The following is a 20,679-nucleotide window of genomic DNA, read 5'->3' as shown; positions in this document are numbered from 1 at the left end:
GTAAGCAACTAACTTGAGTCTTGCATAGGACTCCAAGGCTTGAAATTCATGCTTTTTACTTGAGGATAGCTTTAAAGGTTTTCCACATAAATCTTGGAGTTAGAATCTTAGTCTTGTAATTGTAATTTGAATGGTTAACTTGCAGTAACTGAATTAATTGTTTGTTTAATGTGGTTGCAACTGTATTTCAATCTCTTACAGTTCTTAGGATCTGACCAGTTCACCCCACTCTAGGCACAAACTAAGTCTGTCTCCAAACTTTACAAATTGCATCATTATGTGGAAAGAAAAGAAAGGTTCTCCGCTTGTGTGTGCGGGAGAGTGGGGTACCCAATAAACAGCTGTTTTGATGTACCAAAACCTAATTCAAGGCCTAAACTAATTTCAGATATACTAATAGAAACACGTATTTAACTGTCAACCGCAATATACAACAATAGCAACTGGTAGAGATTAATGAAGAGTAGGATAAGCAAAATTACCTTGCTTCTAAGCGTTTGAGAACAAAAGATTAAGGTTTCTTGATTGCTACTAGCATCATGAAGTAGATTATCAGAGACCTAAACAACCAATAACGTATGTGAGCCTCGTTGCATGGCAAAAGGGGGAAATTAGAATTAATAAAGAAACAGTCAAAAATAATTTGAAAAGAACAGAATCATGGACAATACTAAATTGAAGTATAATGTCCAACCAATGACATATTAGGGAGCACATGTTCCATTGAATATCGGAGTCATCTAGAGAGAGACTCATGTCTGGGCAAAATCATTCCACATTATTGTCCTTGTTTTTTTGTATTGACAAATAGAATCTAATCGGTAAAATTATGACCACAAGCCTCAAAAAGTTCGCCAAAGAAAAAAATATTTCAGGGTCGTCTTATTTGAGCTTTTTTCAACTTCAGTCCCTATAATTTTACTTTTCCAATTACTTGTCGAGAAGAATGTTCTGAGCCAAAAAAAAATTGACATATAAGAGGAGCTCAATGGAACTTTAAAGGAAATCTAATGAAATAAGGTTGCTCTTTCGGGCTAACACACAAGACAACAACCCAATTATTAGACAACAACCCAATTAGTCCTTACCATTTTCTCTAGACTACACTTCGCAATTCACACTTAAAAATATAAAAATGCTGAATAACTCCAAAACAAAACAAAAAAATCCGCCAAGTCTCCATATCTGGTTAGTGTCCAATAGGATCTATTCAAAAGCCTAACGAGAGTACGAGACATTTAAACCACCATCCTCAAACAATATTAGTCGTTTAGCACAAATCCGACAAAAGCCTTTTGTCATTTAGAATACCTAAAAGGCTGTGCCTTTAAAACATAAAGGCTAAAACTTCAGTTCTTGTGGTTAACTGACTTATTAATGCACAATTGCCATCCAAAATCATTCAAATGGTCTCCATATGATGCCAAGGCAATCCAATAAATGCCAGCTCTCTACAAGGTCATTTCAAACCAAACGGCAGAAAATAAATAAATTAATATGAGCTGTTTAATTGAGGTAGAAACAAAGATCTAAAAAACAAATAAACATTTTTATTATGCTGTGTCAAAATGGTGATTTCCACACAACATATAAGGGAAAATCTAACAGCGAAAAAAGTGTTTTTCTTTATTTTTTTCAACGTTTCTAAGCCACCAGAAGAAAATAACAATTGCACAGTGCTTGTTCGACCAATGCGCGCTGCTGACAAAAGATAGACGGGCGCAAGCGAACCCTAATCTTGGGCAATACTTCTAGGAACAAGTGGCTGATAAACCCCAGAAACAGAATTCAATTCAACTCATTAAGCCTAAATCACGATAAAACGTCGCTTAAGACTTTCTTCCACTCCGATTATTTACAAAAGATAGACCAAATGTTCTCATCGCTAGTCAAATTTGCAAGTATATAAATTGAATATCTAGTTGTATATCGATGCATACGAATCAACACGGATAAATCCGAGAGAGAAAAAAGAGGATCACCTGCCAAGCATCGATGGTTCGCTGGAACTCCTGAAGCCATCGATCGGCCTGCATGCGAACGGCGTCGTCTGGATGGTGGTACAGCGCGTTTAGGGCTTCTTTCACTGTGTTCTGGAGCTCCATCGGCCAACCAAGAAAATCGAAATCGAGAATCCAATCCTATAGATACAATGATACTCTATATATGTATGTGTTCGCGTGTATTTGTATACGATGGGATTTTGAATAGTTGTAGCAGTGAATTCTCTGGACTGATTTCTGTTCTCCTAGTTTGGGTTTTGTTCTCTCTCTCTCCCTCTCCTCTCTCTCTCTCTCTCTCTCTCTTACTTTTTTACTATTTTATTTATGTCTATATTTTTAACTCGGCAGGGTTTTGGCGCCCCGCTGAAGCAACAGCTAATATGAGCCGTCCGATTGCCGTGTCTTTGACCTTTGGTCAAGATTAATTGGTGAGAGACTTGTTCGTTTTGTATTTTGAATTAGGTTTTGAATGGGGGTTTGAATGAGAATAGTTAGATAGAGAAAATGTATTAAAAATCATGCGTAGGGGTTTTAAAGCTCTCAACGCCTCTCTGTCCTATCGTTGCAAAAAAAATTATAAGAAAAAATGAAATTTGCAAAATTTATAAGAAAAAATGAAATTTGCAAATACGGAATCGAAACTATATTTTTTTTGTGTTATATAAATGTATTTTAAAAACATGCTAATCGATATTTGATGAACGTGATTCTAGGCATAATTGATATTCTTGACAAATTCTATAAAAATAAAAAATAAAAAAAAACCTAAAAAAACCTTGGATAAGATGCATCAATTTCTGTAAGGACTACGGTGGAATTCCACTACGCAAAAAGTGAGTTTTGTCCTTATTTCATTTTTTTTGCATTTTTTAGTTTTGCGTCAAACATTTCAGATTATTGATTCATCTTAATGAGAGAAATCTGAAAACCCAAAAAATTTACTTTTACCCAAATATTTTTGAAAATATCCACTTTTAACTAAAAAAGTGTTAAAGGTGGATATTTTTAAAAATATTTGGATAAAAGAAAAAAATTTATTTTTTCAATTTCTCTCGTCAAGGCAAGTTAATAATTCACAAAAAGTTTCGCGCAAAATGCACGGACACGAATCTTTTTTGCATAAGTACCAAACTTCCAAAATTCCTAAAAGTTAAAGCGGAACTCAACCTAAATAGGATTCCTCTCAGTCTCTCACCAAGTGAGTGAATGTTTATTTCTCCTATGAAAGTCGCATGCATGTTGGCATCCCACATCCATAGATACTAAACATTCTGAACCTTGGGACATTGGAAGGTTTGTTTGACTTTTAATTTCATAACTTTGAAACTAATAGAGGTGCTCACAAACTGATCCGAACACCTGATTAGAAAATTATAATAAAATAAATAATACTATGCCCTCCCTTTAGTCCCTTATGATTAATAGGCATGCGGCTCATATATCCTCTTTGTAACTTGAGAAAAGTGCATTGCAGTAGAGCCCACTTGTCTATTCTTAACATGTTGCAAATTTAGTGTAAGATTTTGCTGTCAAAATCTTTTCAAAGAGGTTGGAAGCAGCATAGCAATATGTGTTGCATTGTGTGCACGTTCAGTGGACAACTTTACATTTGAATCAATGACAAGCCACCACTTATAATAAATTTGAAAAAAAAAAAATCCAATAAGTACTTTTTCATGAAGGGTGCATGACAATTGGGGAAGGGGTGGTTGCCAGTGGAAGGTACTCGCTGGCATTGTCACAGGATGATGGTTTGGCAATTTGCTACTGGGCCTCTGCTAGGAGCGGGGTTGGTCCTCATATTTTGGCGGTCTAAAGTGAATTATAAAGAAGTGTCTTTTAGTAACCTTTTTTTTTTTTTCACTAATATGCTGGCTGCTAAAAAAAATTGGGCTTATGTGTAGTTACCAACAGTAGTTGGGCCCTAATTTGCATACTCTCTTAGAGTGGTTAATATGACGTTTTCTTGAGCGTTAGCTCAGGACCATGGCCAGAGAGGCTGCTGTCACTTTGTTTGATTGAGCTTTTAGAAAGTTATTTTTGAGAGTTGGAGTGGTAATGAGTGGAGAGAGATAGAGAGAAAGATTTATTGAAAATTGTGCCGAGAGTTGAAAGTTACTCTCAAAAAGGGCAATCAAACACAGCGATCAGTGGCTGGCAAAGTGCGGTTTGGGAGGGATAGAGGAGATAATAAGTTCTTGTTTTTTGTGAGCGGGTGTGTGGACATTTCAAACTTTGCTTTCTGCAAGCAAACATGATTTCCATTTTTTCTAAACCTAAGAAAGAACTATGTTCAAGTTTCATCCTCCTCCCTCCGGTATTTGTACTTTAAAAATAAGGAAATAATTTTTTTTGAAGAGATAAGGAAATAAATTGATGTATTTACACATCATCCAAATCTATCTGGTATTGTTTAGTGTTTTTAGCTAGGCCTTTTTTAATCTTTCTCATAAATTGATGTCGATACTTGGCTCCCCAAGCAAGGCCCAGGGGTGCCTAGGCCTGTGAAGGAAGAGGCAAGAGGCAAAAGGCAAGAAGTGTTCTTATTGATTCTTGCTCACATGCGTGGAAAGAGGGTATTGTAAAGAACTGGGTTCAATGAAGAGGAGGCAGCGATCATCCTGTCTTTGCCGCTACCGAGACATTCTATGAACGACAAAATCATTTGACCATTCGGTAGATGGAAATTATACAGTTTAAGTCGGGTTATGAGTCAGCTATGATGTTACGGCGCAATGGGTTACTAGGGGGTCGAACCAGAGGGAAATGCAGCAACCGGGAACAAATGAAGCAGGTTTGGAACAACATTTCGCGATAGAGGCAAGCCCTGAGCCTCATTTGGACCATAGCCTAACATGTCCATAGCAAGTGATGCTTATATGCCATCTCACAGATTCAGGGCGGAGTTCGAGCAGTTCTATCATTTTTTTTCCTCCATCCCTCCTTCTCGAGTCTTGATGAAGCAAGTATCATCTCTACCAAAATATTCATACAAATCAGAACTAGCTTAAAGACATCAATCTCTAGTGCTAGAGTTAAAAGAGAGTTTTTGTCTAGAAATTCAATCAGTTATCAAATTAAATCCATGAATTTCTCTCCAGCGCAAATGTTAAAGTGTTGCTAACAGAACAAAACAAAACCCCTTCGCTAGCAGGCTTCTAGCTGTGGGAAAGCCTATAACAACCCGAGAGAGAGGGGACTGAACCTCCCCGTCCTGACAGTCCCCTTGATAAGCCCCCGTCATGTGGTGCTCTAAGCACCACATATTGCCTGGTGTACGTGACACCAAGTGACAGTGTCAATATTCTCCCCTAGATAGGGGAGTGAAGAGATGGGAGACATAAAGAAAGAGACGGGCTCATGTTCAATTCAATTTTAGAGCATCCACATCAACCTCTTTAAATTTTGGACCAAATTACATTTTAAAAACCCACTTTATTTTTTGAGTTACTCGCTTTTAAAATGTTTATTGCATCAGACTTTTTACTCTCACTCTCTACTCAATTAAATATTCATACCTTTGTATTTCCTTTATTTATTCCCACATTTCTCTCATAATTAACTATTTGCTCTTCATTTGATTCTATGACTATCTTAGGGCTCGTACACATAAGTTGTGCTTGTATCCGTTGTCGTTTGATTTCTATCATTTGTTCATCCGTATTGCTCATATACATATAGAGTTTGTGTAGACTTTTCTATTGGACTAGTGTAGCTCAAACTTTACATCATTTTCAGGTGCTAACCCGGATCCATAGCTTGCATGCTTGGAGTGTGAACATACCTTTTTGAAAGCTAACCAAAGGAGTTATTTATTCATCTTTGCAAATTTCTTTTGAAAGATATATTTATAACTAAAATTGTAATTCTTTTGACTAAGGAACATTTGCAAACTCTTAACTCTCTTGACACTTGATACTTATGTCAATTTGGAGCCGTTGAGCCAATAATATAATATTTTGAGAACTATTAGACTTTGAAATGCAATTACAGCAATGAAAATGTTGAACTTTTTTGGGTATCGTACGGATTAATATGAGAATTCTTGTTACGAATATCATTGATATTTATGTTGAAAATCGAGGGCGTGACATTATCGAGGTGCGTGCACATTGACCCGGACATTTGATTATAAGAAAATACTGTAGAATAACAACTGACTCACAACTTATAAGCGGGGTGCAGGTTAAATAATATAATATAGATAATTGGTTGAACAGTGCATTGTGGGAAATATAGATAATTGGATGAACAGTGCATTGTGGAAATAAAGAGGCAATGTAGCAATGTTAGAGCAACTGCAAAGTAGAGAGGGAGATGCAAGAGAGTTTTTCCTGTTTTGCTATTATAGAGTTGAACGAGAGCTAACGAGGTTAGTTTCCATTAGTTTGGTCGAGTTTCGATTTTTGTGAGCCTATTTCGGGCTCATAATAATAATCGAAATCGTTCATTAATGGAACTTATCTTGGAACTTATCAAGTTCTTGAGGTATGTGGAAAATCATATTTTACTGAATTCCGATCAATGATTGATCAAAAAGCATTTATCTTGAAACAAATGGGTCTGATTCAGTTTGCACAATGCATTAGTTTCAAGATCAATGTCTAACGATAAGCATTGATCGATATCCAATGAACATGATTTTTCTCATATTTGAAGAACTTGATGAGCACTACAAAATGTACGGTGCTGATTATTACTGTGAGCTCGAAATGAGCCAACGAATTAATTTTTGATATACTTGTCGATGTTCGATCACACTGAATTTTTCGTAAAGAAATACTATTTTGCAGGTCCTATAAAAATAAACGGTTCAAATTATAACAATAAACGCATAAAAGTCATAATTTTTTTAATTTTTTAATTCTTTTCATTGAAACGAAACAATAACCTATACAAGTTTGACACAAAATTAATAAACATAATTTTTTTAAGGGAACCGATATTCACACTCTATTTTTTATTCTCTACACTCTCTTTTCTGTTCTTTTGCAAAAAATAAATAAATTTTTAACACTAAAAAAAAATGTATGGATACCAAAAAATAATTGGAGTTTGAATATCAATTTGCTTTTTTAAAATAAAAATAAAACGAAAAGGCAAACTACAACTTTTAATATAGTGAAAAGCCGAGGTTGCTTTTTTAACGGAGACTTCATAAAAGAAGTTTCTGCGCCGTCCTATCTCATTGTTTATCTCAATAATTGACGATTTAAATTTTAAATAAATTATTAAATTAAAAAAAATTTCACGAACAATTTATTTAAAATTCCAACCGCACAAAACACTTTGAGAGGGATGAAATTGTTCACCCCGTGAAAACTTCGGAGGGTTTCTCAAGCCGAAATTGCAAAACAACATAATGATTCGATGAACTGCTTCATCTAGAAAGAGCTCTGCTAACAGCAGACACAATTCGTAGAGAAAGTAGAAACAGTAGGCTTTTGCAAGCCTCGGCGGCTTAGGAGTGGGGAGAGAGACGCACAATCAGCGCGGGCTCAACTCGACGCAGCACGCGGGCGGTGTGTCTATATACATAACACCCACAGAGAGAGAGAGAGAGAGAGAGAGAGATGGCTTCGTTAACAGAGAGTGAAGAAAGCCCGTCGCCAAAGATATTTATACCGGAGGAGTGGTCTGAAGCCGCGGAATCCATAGCATACGACTCAATCACATCGCCGCCTCCCGTCGCCCTCATCTGCGGCGCCAAAAACAGCGGCAAGACCACCTTCTCTCGCCACCTGCTAAACATTCTCCTTCAAAGGTGATGGGAAACTCTCTCTCTCTTTCCCCTCCCTACATTATGTATCGCGTACTGTCTGAAGAAATGCATCTGTCAACGTAATGTTTTACTCGTCGAGAATTGGACTCTGTTGAAATACCTTATTCCAGTGTAGTTATCTGAAACTTGTTCCGGCTTCCATTTACTGTCTGGACTCTGGAGTTTTTAAGAAATTTGGAAATTTTGTTGTTTTTTTTTTGTCATACTGTATATATCAGTAAAGTTAGTAGTTAGTTGTTAGTGATCACCACAGGGTGTGACCTCCTATGGTTGAACCCACAACCTCTCACTCCCGAAGGGGGCTACGTGACCGCTTGAGCTAGGCCCAATGGTCTAATTCTGTTGTTTAACTTTTGTGTTTTTGTACTGTATTACCGGAATGCCTGTGTCTCTAACCAGTTTTTGAAGTGAAAATTGCTCTAGCATCCATGGTTCACTGTATTGTGCTCTGCGTACTGTGGTATATTTGATTAAGTAATGTATGCCTTTTGATAAAATGACTAAAAATTGCTCCAACTATTGCATAGGTTTGGTACCGAAATGGAGTGAGAACCGAGTTTTTTTGCCGAAATTTGTGGATGAAGCTTTTGGGGATAAGCTTGGGATTTTCGAAATAGAGGTGATACATGCTTAAACCTAGAAGAGTAGGATTGGAGCATCCAATTTTGTCATGAAAAAATGGTTAAAATATGCTTTTGGGATAAGTTAGTTTTTTTTAGGAAAGATGCGATGAAAAGCCATAGAGTGGTTCGAACCAGATACTTTGGCCAAATGGTAAAAAGAGAGTATTGAGTTGAGACGGTAATATTAAGGTTTGGGATGTCCTTTTCATTTGAGATCATGCGGTGGCTCATGATATTCTGGGCGAGGAAAGGATCATTTTTACGTGCTTATTTTTAAAATTTAATTTTAGAATTTGATCCGATTACCATAAGTGATATTTTCTTCATTTCTATTGAGCATGTTTATGGATTGTTTTGCTCAATTAGGCCTGTGCTTTTCTCAGTGATTTTACTTCTCTCTTTGTTTTGTGTTTTCTTTTTGATTTTTTTTTTGTGTGTTTTATAGAAGGTGAATACTTTGATTTATCTGCAAATATACTTGATCATTTGCTAATACTGGCCACATTACAAGTATATCAATTTTATCCTACTGATGCAGGTACAAAAGAGTAGCTTATTTGGATACAGATGTTGGGCAGACTGAGTTCACTGCTCCCGGATGTCTATCACTTACCGTGGTTGACAAGATAACGCCAGGTACTGCCCAGTATTCATTTGCCAACAATGTGGTCTATATGTCTGACTTTAGTATTTTTCAATCTAATGTCACTTCTACGTTATGATGGTTTTACTTGCACCTTTTACTAATTTGATTGATCCTTTTCTGTCTATCTCCATTGGTCAGATTTGACAATTCCATGCCTGAAAACACCAGAGAGGTATGTACTCTGGAATATATTTTTGTTTGCCTGGATCTTGTGATATCCTAGAAATCGTGATGTTTGGAGTGTGTTATTATGTCCCTTGGATGTCCAAACAGCGTGCATTAGTGGGAAAGGATAATTCCCATTAACTTTGAGGAACATCATACTGTACTGAGGGGCTAGATTATTCAAGTTGTTGCAGTTACTCTACTATGCAATTACAGAGGCATTGAGGTCATATTCTTACAAAGGTGGAACATTTTATTTTGATGTCTGCATCTCGTGGGCATTATGCAGTGATTTGGACAATTTGTGCTCTGCACGTGTCTTGGGTTTTTCATTGTGATAGTCATTATTTTTATGCAACTTTGTTGCTCAATTATTTACTTTGCGTATACTTGATGAAACCCTGTCCTTGGTGAGAAGAGAAAAAGAGGATAAAAAAGTGGTGTGAAGCTATCTTTGTACATATCTGTTCTTTTTCTCCTCACTAGTCATCTTCATATCATGGAGCCACGTGGTTTGAGTAAAGCGGTCCCTTTTATTTAATTGGCTTCTAGGAGCGAGCCAGTTATCCCAAGAGCATTTGAAAGGACTTTTTAAGATTGACCCATGTAACTTGACTCATGCTGTCAAGTATGTAACATTTGACATTAACTTGGCGCTGTTGGGGTTCATGTTGACTTGGCTTGCTGGGCTCCAGCCTGGACAGGACACTTTGTCTTTGCTGAACTGCTGGAAAACTTGGTCCCCCCGTAATGCTAGTTGTTAGATTAAGTTGGAACAACTGAAAATAGAAGAACATAAAACTGCAAGATGAATGGAACAGAGATTGCCTATGAAGTTGAACATTTGATAGAAGGTGATGCAGTTCTTAATTTGAACTTTAGCTGTCTAGGAGGTGAAAATCTTAGTGGAAGGTAAGTTTTTGGAAGTAAATTACTTAGGAAAACTATCCTGGATGTAAAACCTGAGATGACATGTTGCCACATAAAGTTTGAGCAGTAATCTTAGAATGTACCCGGCCATTGGGATGACTAAGAATTGAGGTAGGAGTATTACTTATGATTAAACTCTTGCCCACTTATCAATTGATATAAATTGTTTGGTATGGAATCTATGGATAGATTATCAGTTTAGGCGTGAATGTTCTTATTTCGGCTCATATAGATTGAAGTAAATCTACAGTAGTAGTATACAGACTACGTGCAAGGAATGTACCTCTCATGTTTCCACGCCTGGAGAGAAATTTTTGCGTTAGCTCAATTTGGGGAGAAAACCTAATCATCATGGTTCCACCTGGTTTAACTTTGGTATTATCTTTGTTGAAAAGTTTTACTGACGATGAGTAAAAGTTATTTTTGTTTTGCCGTGTTTCAGATGTTTTTTCTACGGCGATATTTCCTCAAAAAGAGATCCATCAGCTTACTTGAAATTTATCTTTGCTCTATATGATTGCTATCGGAAAGTGTATTGCATGTCTAACCATAGTGAAAGCCCTGGTAATACTGGAGTGCCCCTTGTTGTTAATACACCTGGCTGGGTGAAAGGTATGCTTATTTACCATTTCTTTTGCGTTGTAAATTGTACTCATGAACTAATCTGTTTTGGTTCTTTTTACTTCTGCACATAACTTATGTTTATATGTTTCTTGTAATCTACTGATTGTGTTATGCCATTCCTTGTGCTCCAGGTATTGGTTATGATTTACTGGTGGATATGCTGAAACATATTTCTCCTACCCATATAGTTAAGATTTGTATCTCTGCTGAGAGCAAGAACCTACCAGCTGGAGCATTCTGGTTAGACGAGGGACATGATGTAACAGGGACGCTAATTGAAATCAATTCAGCTCGACAGGACTCTTTAAAGAGATCGTATGTTCTTCACTATCTCCTCAAATGTTCCAGACTCTATTTTGTATGTTGTGGTCTTATTTTGCAAACCATGCTTTAATTCCGTTTTCGTCCTAAAAATATATGAATAACTGTTAAGATTATTCACATTTGGTATTTAGAATAGCTTCATTGGTTCAATTCCCTTTTCCTGGACTTTTATTCTGGTTCATGTCAGATGTTCTTTGAAATCAAGAGTTTAAATTCATAAGGTGTTGGTGCTAAATTCTAGCTTACTGTGCCCCAAAGCCTCAGAAAAATAACCAGAAAATGTTATCGGTCCTTCTATTTATTGTTCAGTGTCTGGCTTTTAATGAGTTTATGATTCAAATTGGCCAAATTTTGGTTTTCCATGAATTAGGAAGTTTATAGATTATGTTCTTCTTTCTTACACTACCTCTCCATTGTGCTTCTCAGGGTGCTAGTACATAAAGATGCTCGTCTTCTACGGGATTTGCGTGTCATGGCTTATTTCAGACAGTGTTTCCCCAGTGACTCAAGTATCACAACAATCAAGGAACTTGCTTATGCATTGGCTGCGCATCCTCCTTATGAAATTCCTATGTCAATTATCAAGATTAAGCACCTCCATTGCCAGGTTTGTTCAATGAGTTAAGAGCGTGCTTCAAAAGTTGTTTTCGCTGTAAAAATTCATGGGTGCTTTGTGGTGCCAGTTCCACTTCGAACTCCTATCGGGCTCAGTTTGGTTCATTTGATTTCAGTTCAAAATAGCTTGTACAATCACTAAGGCAAAGTCACTGGTGAAACTTAAGTTTTACAACATCGTTTCTTTTGAATTCATATGGGGAATAAGACAGTTTCTCATGGTTTAATAATTCTGCACTAGGTACCAAGTACTGAAGTCTTCTACAGCTTGAATGCGACCATTGTTGGCTTGGCTGTTAGTTCTGAAGATTCTGAACATTTGCCTCAGTGTGTCGGTCTGGGTAGGGTTCACTATCTCCACCTTTATGATTAGCTTACTTCTCCTTATTTTGTAATTCACGCCAATTTTTGTTTCAGTCATGATTTTCATCCCCCCTGCTTTTGTACCTTCTATTGGTATTGGGATGAAATCTGTTTTTGTTGCTGATAAAGAAGTACTATTTTGAGTTTAGCTTGTTTGCAAAGTCAGTAGATAGATTATGTTATCTACTATAGCTTTCAGGATATATTGGTGGTATTTATTCGTAAAATTGACATCTTGATGTGTTTTGAGAATATTAAGTGATGGCTCCGACAATTCAAGAACAGGTATTTACCAACGGAACTATCACAACTGAAGGTCCTGGGAGCTAAAGTCTTCTTCCTTTTTTAAGGAATGATCTTGTGGTTGATATATATTGAGCGGTATCTTGTGTTGCTCGGAAAGCAAAGCGAGTTTGGTTTCTTGGGTCGACATTGAATACTTCTTTTTCTGCAGGATTTTCCTATTGTATGATATGGTTAACCTGACTATCTTAATTCGTATTTTCTTCAATTAATGCTGATATACTGCATCACAGTGATCTATCTAGAATTGATTTCTCATTCTTTATGAACCAGGTTTGGTGAGAGGCATCGACATTTTCAAACGTGTACTCTATGTAATTACCCCTGTTCTGCAGAACACACTGGAGAAAGTAGATCTTTTACTGCAGGGGCTTATCCAGATTCCAACTACTTTGTTGCAGGTAACATAAACATCTGCAGGGCACATTTGTATTTCTGAAGTCTGAACCCCTAGTCATCCCATATATCCCTATTATGTCACGTTTGATATCCACTTCTATGCATTGCTTATGGAATGAGGAAAGTTGTGTATCCTCGAGGGAACAATTCTGTCCCTCCTCTGATCATACTGGAATCCTAGAGGATTACACGACATATAAATGGCTTGTTATTTTCAGGATGCACTAATTCTTTTTGTGTCATCTTTTTTTTTTTAAATTTGTATTTCTATTGGCTCTTGTCAATATCATCATTGTTCTTCTTTTTCCATTTATGAAGCTAATCTTCTTGTTGGATAAAATCCATGGTTGTAAGTGCTATGAGATGCACTTTTATTATCGAGATAAGAAGATTTTGGAGTATTGGAACTTTGGATGAAGACGTGAAACAAAAAGATGTTCATGCTATGTAGCCTAAAAGAACAAACTGATTTATGGGTACTCTTGAATATACTCTATGCTGTTTTGCGTGGTAGAATGCCGGATACTGGAAATGCTTCCAAATTCTACCACTGGTAGTGATCGATATGGCGGAAATGCATATAAGGGCGTACACGTCATGTACCTAATATTGTTGTGCATTAGATAGCCATGAGGTTTTCACGATTATATTCGTGCTTGATCCTTCCCTGACCACATCTCCATTTTTCCTTTCAAAACGTAAGCTTCGGATATTGTTCTACATGCCTGTTTTGCTTCAGGTACAGGGATGCATCTCACCTTACATGGCTGCAAATGTTTTGCCAACGAGCTAGCAGAACTGCAGTTGCTGTCTTGCTGATGGTTTGAGATGTGTCAATATGACTTCCTTACACAACTGGTAACCGGTGAAGATGTTTCCCAACCTTTTAAGGGATGGACATTGTTTTGTCTCCAGCCATATATAATTTAGTTTCTCTGTTATTTGTTGGTCCTAAATACACGTCTCCAAAAAATGCTTGTAGTAAGGTTGCAGCAGTAGCCAGAAATTCCCTGCACTAGAGGCTTTACAATCTGTTAGAAATGCCTGTCATACTAGCGGCAGTGTCTTAAGCAGGCGTTGTGAAATGTTTGGAATCACAGGATAGTTTGCACGAGGATATTTATTTACTGGAAGAAGGGTTCCAGAAGTGAATGGAACCATACTACCACATTGTAGATGGTTTTAATCTCTCTCTCTCTCTCTCTCTCTCTCTCTCTCTCTCATTTGTCTTTTCGTAACCAAGTTTGAGCAGGAAGCCACGCTTTGGAATAGAGAAACACTTGCTGAACAACTTGGGTTCGAGAAACACGCTTTGGGACAGATGCCAAATGCATGCTTGTCTGGCTTGCATTTTATTGACTACTTTTGGGTTCTATTATATTTTATGTCACATTCCCTAAAATTGTAAACAGCTAACTAAAATAACTATTTATTTTTTGACCTATTTTTTGGCACTATTCATTTCACCGAGTGTTATGTAGGATTTTCTAATTTTTCTTCTCTAACTTCACGAGCAATTTTTTTTATTATCAAAATTCTGTCCGACTAAAGTTTTCATGTATAATATATATCAAACGAACTATGTACAGCCATCAATTTATATTGCTATAAACCCAAAATGGAAATTCCACAGGGTTCAATCAACACTGCATTTTAAGAGGTATTACCTGAATTAACGGTCTATCGTGGGTTTTTTTTTTTTTTTTTTTAAAAGCAACCCACAGTATTCTCTCAAACGCACTCAATCAACTTTTCTATATTTAGCCATAACAACACCACCACCCAAATCCCAAGCTTTGTATGGTTTAATTTATCTTTCCTCTACGTCAAACATGCACAAAGAGAGAGAGACACACATTACAGAGAGAGAAAGTGAGAGAGAGGTCATGGTCGAGGCCTGGTTCATCCAAACCAAGGTCATGATCTGTCTCATCATCACCATCTTCCCTTCATTTTGAACCCTCTGTTTCAAATTTCCACAACCAACCGATCTTTCAGTTTTTTCCATTTGGGTTTTCTCCTACCTAGATTTAACATGGCATCGCCATCCTTCAAGCATCTTGCAGAACGGAAGCTGGGCAGATTCCCACACTTTATAGTATACGCCCTTCTCGAATGGACGCTGATTTTCTTGCTCTTCATCGACGGATTCCTAGCGTTCGTCTCCAACGAATTCGCCAAATTCTTCGACCTGAAAATCCCCTGCCTGCTCTGCACCAGAATCGACCACGTCCTCGTCCACAGGAACTCCAACTTCTACTACAATGGCTCCATTTGTGAATCTCACAAGAGGGACATTTCCTCCCTTGCTTACTGCCACATGCACCGAAAACTCTCCGACATCCGGAGCATGTGCGAGGGATGCCTCCTCTCGTTTGCAACTGAGAGAGAGTCCGACACGGATGCTTACAAATCCCTAGCTGGGATCCTTCACAAGGATATTGACACCTTTATGGAGGATGATCATAGGATTAGTCACAGACAACCATATCTTGGAAAGAGGGATGATGCGATGAAGGTTGAGAAAAGCGGGGTCCACAGGTGTTCTTGTTGTGGGGAGGCGTTGAAGATGAAGCCCTCCTCGTCGATGAACGCAAGTTTTCTTTCGCAAGCGCCTGCTCCATCCCCTAGAGCTCCGGTGTTGACCTGGAAAAACGAGGAGTCGAGGAATTTAGAATTGCCTCATATTCGTTACACGGAGCTGAAGTTTATGTCCGATAACGAATCGGAGATTCCAGATGATGAAGATAGCCATTGTGAGTTATGGTCCATGTTGTTTTCATTCATTGATTTTCATGTCTCTCACCTGTTAGAATAGTTGCACTGTTTGTGCATGTAGGTTTCATCCATTTTATAGTAGAAGAAAATATCAGCATCAAAGCATAGGTGACGTTAATAAGTATCCTTATAACAAAAGAAACACAATGTTAAAAGAAAGAATGAAAGCAAAACTATCTGTAGATTCTGTACGTATCGGGATTTCGTCATCAAATTATACTACTTGTTTTCCCTCATCAATCTATGACTAAGGCCGAGATATTTTAGCGTTTCCATGCCTGCGTTAACCGGAACTTCTCATCATTTATTTAGTGGCTATTACCATTGTTTACTACATGAGTGCTGAAAGTGAGAGCTTTTTCACTACCATCGCAATGACTAAATGTGAACCGTAAGGCTGTGTTCGGTAACTTGAATGAATTAGCGGAGTGCTTTGTCGAGGGAAAAGAAAAAGGTGCGTGCGCTGGATCTAAATGGAAGTCGACACTCTCAGGAAAGCAATAGCCACTTCAGCGGCTGCAATAATTATAACGAAAATGGAGTAGCTCGTTTTTAAATGCCGATTATAAAAGAACAAGAAAAATGTTGAAAATATTATTGAAGTGCATGCAAAATAAGTTCAAGACGCACGGGGACTCAAACCATGTTTTTTGTCTATGTACTTGATAACAAAATGAGTATCCTTCTTATCTTTCTTAAGCAGGCAAAGAAGAGAACAAAGCCGCTTCTGTGCCATTACTACCGGACACTGAAGATATTATAGAAGAAGCTAAGACCCCAAACTTCACGAAAGGCAACAGATTTTTTGGAATCCCACTTACGGATTCAGCAGCAGCAAGTCCCAGGTGGGCTTCCAGGTTTCAAAAGAAGTTTCTATTCGAAAAGTCAGACTTCTTTTCTGAGTCCAATGACACAAACGAAACAGAAGGTGACTCCATCTTGCATAGTTTGAAGAGACAAGTTCGCTTGGATCGCAAGTCGTTGATAGCAATGTACATGGAATTGGATGAAGAAAGAAGCGCTTCCGCAGTTGCAGCAAACAACGCAATGGCCATGATCACAAGGCTTCAAGCAGAGAAGGCAGCTGTTCAAATGGAAGCGTTACAGTATCAGAGAATGATGGAGGAGCAGGCAGAGTACGATCAAGAAGCAGTACAAGTGATGAAGGATTTGCTTACCAAGAGAGAGGAGGAGATCAAGGGTTTAGAGGCCGAACTTGATACCTATAGAGAAAGATACGGACAGATAAATAGAGTAGGGAGTGACGAATGTGAAGTTGATGCCGATGAAGATTACCAAGAGTTTAAATCTCAATCTTTATCGTCCATGAGCGAGAAATCGGATTGTGGAAGTCCTAACGAAGGAAATCAAATTGCAGAAAATGGGCATAATCGTGAACGATCTGGCCCTTTGCAGGAAGAAAGAGGAGAGAGGACCATTGAGGAGTCATCGTTAGATTTTGAAGGCGATAGAACTTTCCTTTTGGGCATGTTGTCAAATTTGGAGAAGAAACTCAACGTAGACTCTGGCATGGTAGATCATGTAGATGAATATACAGGTAACTTCCTTCTTAAATGAGGACACAATGCCCTCGACAGATCTCAATGGAAAAAATGGATTCATGTAGCTAACCCCAATTGATTGGGGCTTAAGGCTCTATTTGGTTTGGTTTGTTTAAATGTTTGTGTATTTTTCCATCCATTAGATACTCTTGCAACAACCAAATGAATTTTGTTGGTTGCGCAGGCAATGAGAACAAGGCCATTCTTACCAAAGAAGTGTCATTTATAAGGGAGAGACTGAAAGCAATTGAAGCAGACAGTGGATTCTTAAAGCATGCTGCTATGACACTTCAAAAGGGTGGTGAAGGAACAAAACTTTTGACAGAGATAGCTCTTCATCTACGGAAGCTTAGGCGGTCATTGAAAGTTCCGTCGCAGGATATAGATGCATGAATTGTTTCCTAATTATTTTTTAAGGTACTTGAACTATCACTTATAATTCTATATCTTGGCAACTGCTCCATAATCCTTATCAGGCAAAACTGGAAATGTATGCAGGAACATAAACTCAGGCAATATCACAAAAGTGAGAAGTTTCAACTTTGTAGTTAGGAGGTTTGTCTCAGTATTCTATAGGTGAACATGGAAGTGTCAGTGTACATTTATCCACTTCAGTTAATTTATTTTTTATTTTTTATCATCACTTCAGTTATCCTTTTTCCGTTTGAGTGTTCCACTCTCTTAAACATTAGGATGTATATACGTGTTGCCCATGTTGGAAAAAAGAGCATTCTGTCCCAACTGTGAAGCTTCAAGGAGCTTTTGGTTCTCGTTTCCTTGACCTCTTCGGTAATATACATTGAGATGCTTATTTTCATTCTTATAGTATCTGTGGCACTAGGGTTAAGTGGTTAACCATGGAAAAGTAAGAACATAATCTTGCTTTTGGCACTAAACATTGTGAAGCTGATGTTATGCGATTTGAGGGGCAGAACATGTAACACACATATATTAGGTCATGGAAGTATTCGGAAGAGTTAACTTCACAGAAATTTGACCTTTCATTGAAATGAGCCCTCAACTCCGGACTGAGAGTTCAAGGCATGTTAATATCTTGCCACTGGTCAAACTGCACAGTTTTCGTGCAATTATTCACGTCTAATATATGCCTCCATAAGGCGCAGACTAGTAGATGGAGCGTTACCATGTTCTATACTAGTTAATTGAGTTTTGACACTACAGGGGACTATGTTTTTCAAATACAAAATACGGAATCGCTAAGGCCTTAGATATATTGACATTGTTAGAACTTTACCACGACTTTTCAACCTTACCAAGATTCCTAATGCGCATACTTCTGGAAGGTAAAGTACATACAAGAAATTCAAGAAATAGTGCCTTTCGAAACGGAAGAGCTTCTCTTCATAAGTTGTACTTCACAGTAAAATCAAGTATTAACTTCATGACTTACAAATGTTATGCAGGCAACTGCATCCAAATCGCGCAACTCTTAACATCACCAGCAGGCTTTTTACCTACAATATCTCTGACAAGTTTTTCGCCTGCAAAGTAACCAGTACGACACGTGTTAGAAAAGCTTTGTCTACTTTGGTGAAGACTAGGATGGAAGCACATGCCTGATTTCTGTCAGTGATAAACTTCAAACATCAGCAGACTGGTTTTCTGTTTGGGTGACAATCCCTTCATTACCGGGGTTGAAAGAAAAGAGAGAAAAGAGAGCCTTTTAAACTTGGTGGCTGATCATGACTAACAGCAGTGAACATGTTAAGTTGCATTTAGCAGTAAAATAGCCTCAAAGTTTTGTCTTTTCATTCAAATTTGTTGTACCATCCACACTGCTCCACAGATCTGATCTTTCTGGTAATTCAGTTGATTTTTCTTGGATGGTGCTTTGTTTTTGTCAACACACATACACACATTGTCTTTCATTCTAATTTGTTGTACCATCCACACCAATCTCATAGAAATCGAAGAATCTAGATTTTCATATTGCGTTCTAGTTCACTTTATCTAGTGCCTCTGCTTGAGAGTTGAATTTCCTGTGTAATGGGGTGTATAAGCAGCCAAGCAGCTTCAAAAGAATAGATTTCTCACAACCCTTGATCCCACTGAAGACAAATTTCTCCATATGTAAGAGAGCTTGATAAACCTCGCAAAACTTTTGCAGGCACGACAGAAGGAAATGGGAAGAGCCATAAACAACTTTCTCTAGTTTAGCATTTGATTCACATGAAAATTTTAAGAGAGACTGCTTAAGGCCCTTTCATTCACGTCCAAAATCCAACACAAAAAAGGAACTAAAGACAAATCTGCCACCGAGTATTAAAAAATACTTCACTACAACGTAACAGCTCCAAACCAAAAAAATGGTAAATCCATATGATTTGTTTCTATTTATTGAACTGTTGTTGATGGGAAACAAAAGATGACAATGGTTTCTTTTCGTTAAGAAAGAGAGAAAAAGAGCAGAGAGTAGGAGAACAATGCAGCGACAGCAAATTACAAAGAAAGCAGAAGCACCAAAACTGTAAAATCACAAACCGCTCTCAAATCCAATAACTAGAAATCAACAAGAAGCGATCGGTTAAATGGGTGCAAAACTAATACTTAACTAACAAAGACAAATAGCAAACCACATCCCATTTCGAATTCTTGTATATTCAAATATGTAACCAAACCGCCCAAAACCTTCTTCTTTTCTTCAGAGAAACTCTAAAAGCACAACGGAAGGAAGAACTTCCAGGGGGTGGATATTGCGGAGATAACCAAAAAATAGAGTGAGTTCTACGTGGGTGATGCCCAGGTTTTCAGAAAAACGTCAAGGACTATATAATTGGTGATTCAATAATAATGCTTTCGGTCCCAAGTTACAACCACTAATTTTTTACGTATTTTTTTTCAAACATAACACAACAAGCTCCAAAAAACCCGAAATAGAATGTCTCATCTCTACTCCACACACTAACCCAATCAAGAATAGAAACAAGGAAGAGGGATAATCCCCACGGTACATAGCTCACAACATAGCATTCTTATATTTTTTTGAACTGGCACAAGATAGCATTCTGAATGGACCTTCCCATACTACATATTTAGAGAAAAAAGATCAATTTGGGTATTGATTTTTTTTTTTTTTTTTAACAGAATGTGGTGGGAGATCGGAGTATGCAGTCGAAATGTATAAATTGTATTTCGGGATTTGTGTGGCAATGTCGAGAAAACCGTGATTAATCAATAAACCTGCCTCTTCTATCTTAAACTAGCTTTCTTTATTTACCCAAAAAAAAACTAGATTTTCCAACTGTAGTAAAGAGAAAATTTATGAAAAATCGTGAGAAAATCCAAAATCTAAAATCCCCAACACAAACATGGTCTATATGATTCAGTAAATGGTCTATTCACACAACTTTCCTCAAGAGGAATCTATTGCGATCATCTAACTAAGCGATGACATTAAAACGGTGATAGATAAAATCTGTTGACACACAATACAAATGTGTTGGGTGTTTGTGGTCTATCAATCCTCGCACTATACTCGCATTCTCAATCCTCGTTCTCATGAATTTCCGTAGGTTGAGATGTGTTTCAAAGACTCTTTCAC

At 37.6% G+C, this 20,679-nt stretch overlaps 3 protein-coding genes across 5 annotated transcripts in view; 2 read left to right on the top strand and 1 right to left on the bottom strand.

Moving 5' to 3' along the window:
- The window catches only part of LOC131298039 (transportin MOS14), a 34,886-nt gene extending 32,562 nt beyond the window's left edge, over positions 1–2,324 (bottom strand). The window contains exons 1-2 of the mRNA XM_058323311.1: positions 1,983–2,324; positions 483–560 (exon numbers count right to left, since the gene is read on the bottom strand). Of these exons, the coding sequence (XP_058179294.1) occupies positions 483–560; positions 1,983–2,105 (201 nt within the window). The 5' untranslated portion in view covers positions 2,106–2,324. The remainder of the gene's footprint in view (positions 1–482; positions 561–1,982) is intronic.
- A 5,101-nt stretch (positions 2,325–7,425) lies between these two features.
- On the top strand, positions 7,426–13,963 carry LOC131298042 (polynucleotide 5'-hydroxyl-kinase NOL9). The gene is made up of 9 exons (XM_058323317.1): positions 7,426–7,767; positions 8,947–9,044; positions 9,193–9,226; positions 10,592–10,761; positions 10,905–11,088; positions 11,524–11,704; positions 11,954–12,053; positions 12,652–12,779; positions 13,517–13,963. The coding sequence occupies exons 1-9, from the start codon at positions 7,577–7,579 to the stop codon at positions 13,568–13,570; spliced, it is 1,140 nt and encodes a 379-aa protein (XP_058179300.1). The 5' UTR covers positions 7,426–7,576; the 3' UTR covers positions 13,571–13,963.
- A 509-nt stretch (positions 13,964–14,472) lies between these two features.
- LOC131298040 (probable myosin-binding protein 5) lies at positions 14,473–18,771 on the top strand. Of its 3 annotated transcripts, XR_009190445.1 has the most exons (5): positions 14,473–15,533; positions 16,256–17,113; positions 17,302–17,534; positions 17,616–17,693; positions 18,542–18,771. XR_009190445.1 is itself a non-coding variant. In XM_058323313.1 (4 exons), the coding sequence occupies exons 1-3, from the start codon at positions 14,813–14,815 to the stop codon at positions 17,508–17,510; spliced, it is 1,785 nt and encodes a 594-aa protein (XP_058179296.1). In that variant the 5' UTR covers positions 14,473–14,812; the 3' UTR covers positions 17,511–17,534; positions 18,542–18,771. The 3 variants fall into 3 exon arrangements, 2 of the variants coding, with proteins under 2 accessions (XP_058179296.1, XP_058179295.1); XM_058323313.1 differs by lacking the exon at positions 17,616–17,693 and having other exon boundaries at positions 16,259–17,113; XM_058323312.1 differs by lacking the exon at positions 17,616–17,693.
- The last annotated feature ends 1,908 nt before the right edge of the window (positions 18,772–20,679 follow it).

The sequence above is a fragment of the Rhododendron vialii genome, chromosome 8a (genome assembly GCF_030253575.1).
Source record: "Rhododendron vialii isolate Sample 1 chromosome 8a, ASM3025357v1".
Taxonomy (NCBI): Eukaryota; Viridiplantae; Streptophyta; class Magnoliopsida; order Ericales; family Ericaceae; genus Rhododendron; species Rhododendron vialii.
This window is presented reverse-complemented; position numbering and strand designations above follow the sequence as displayed.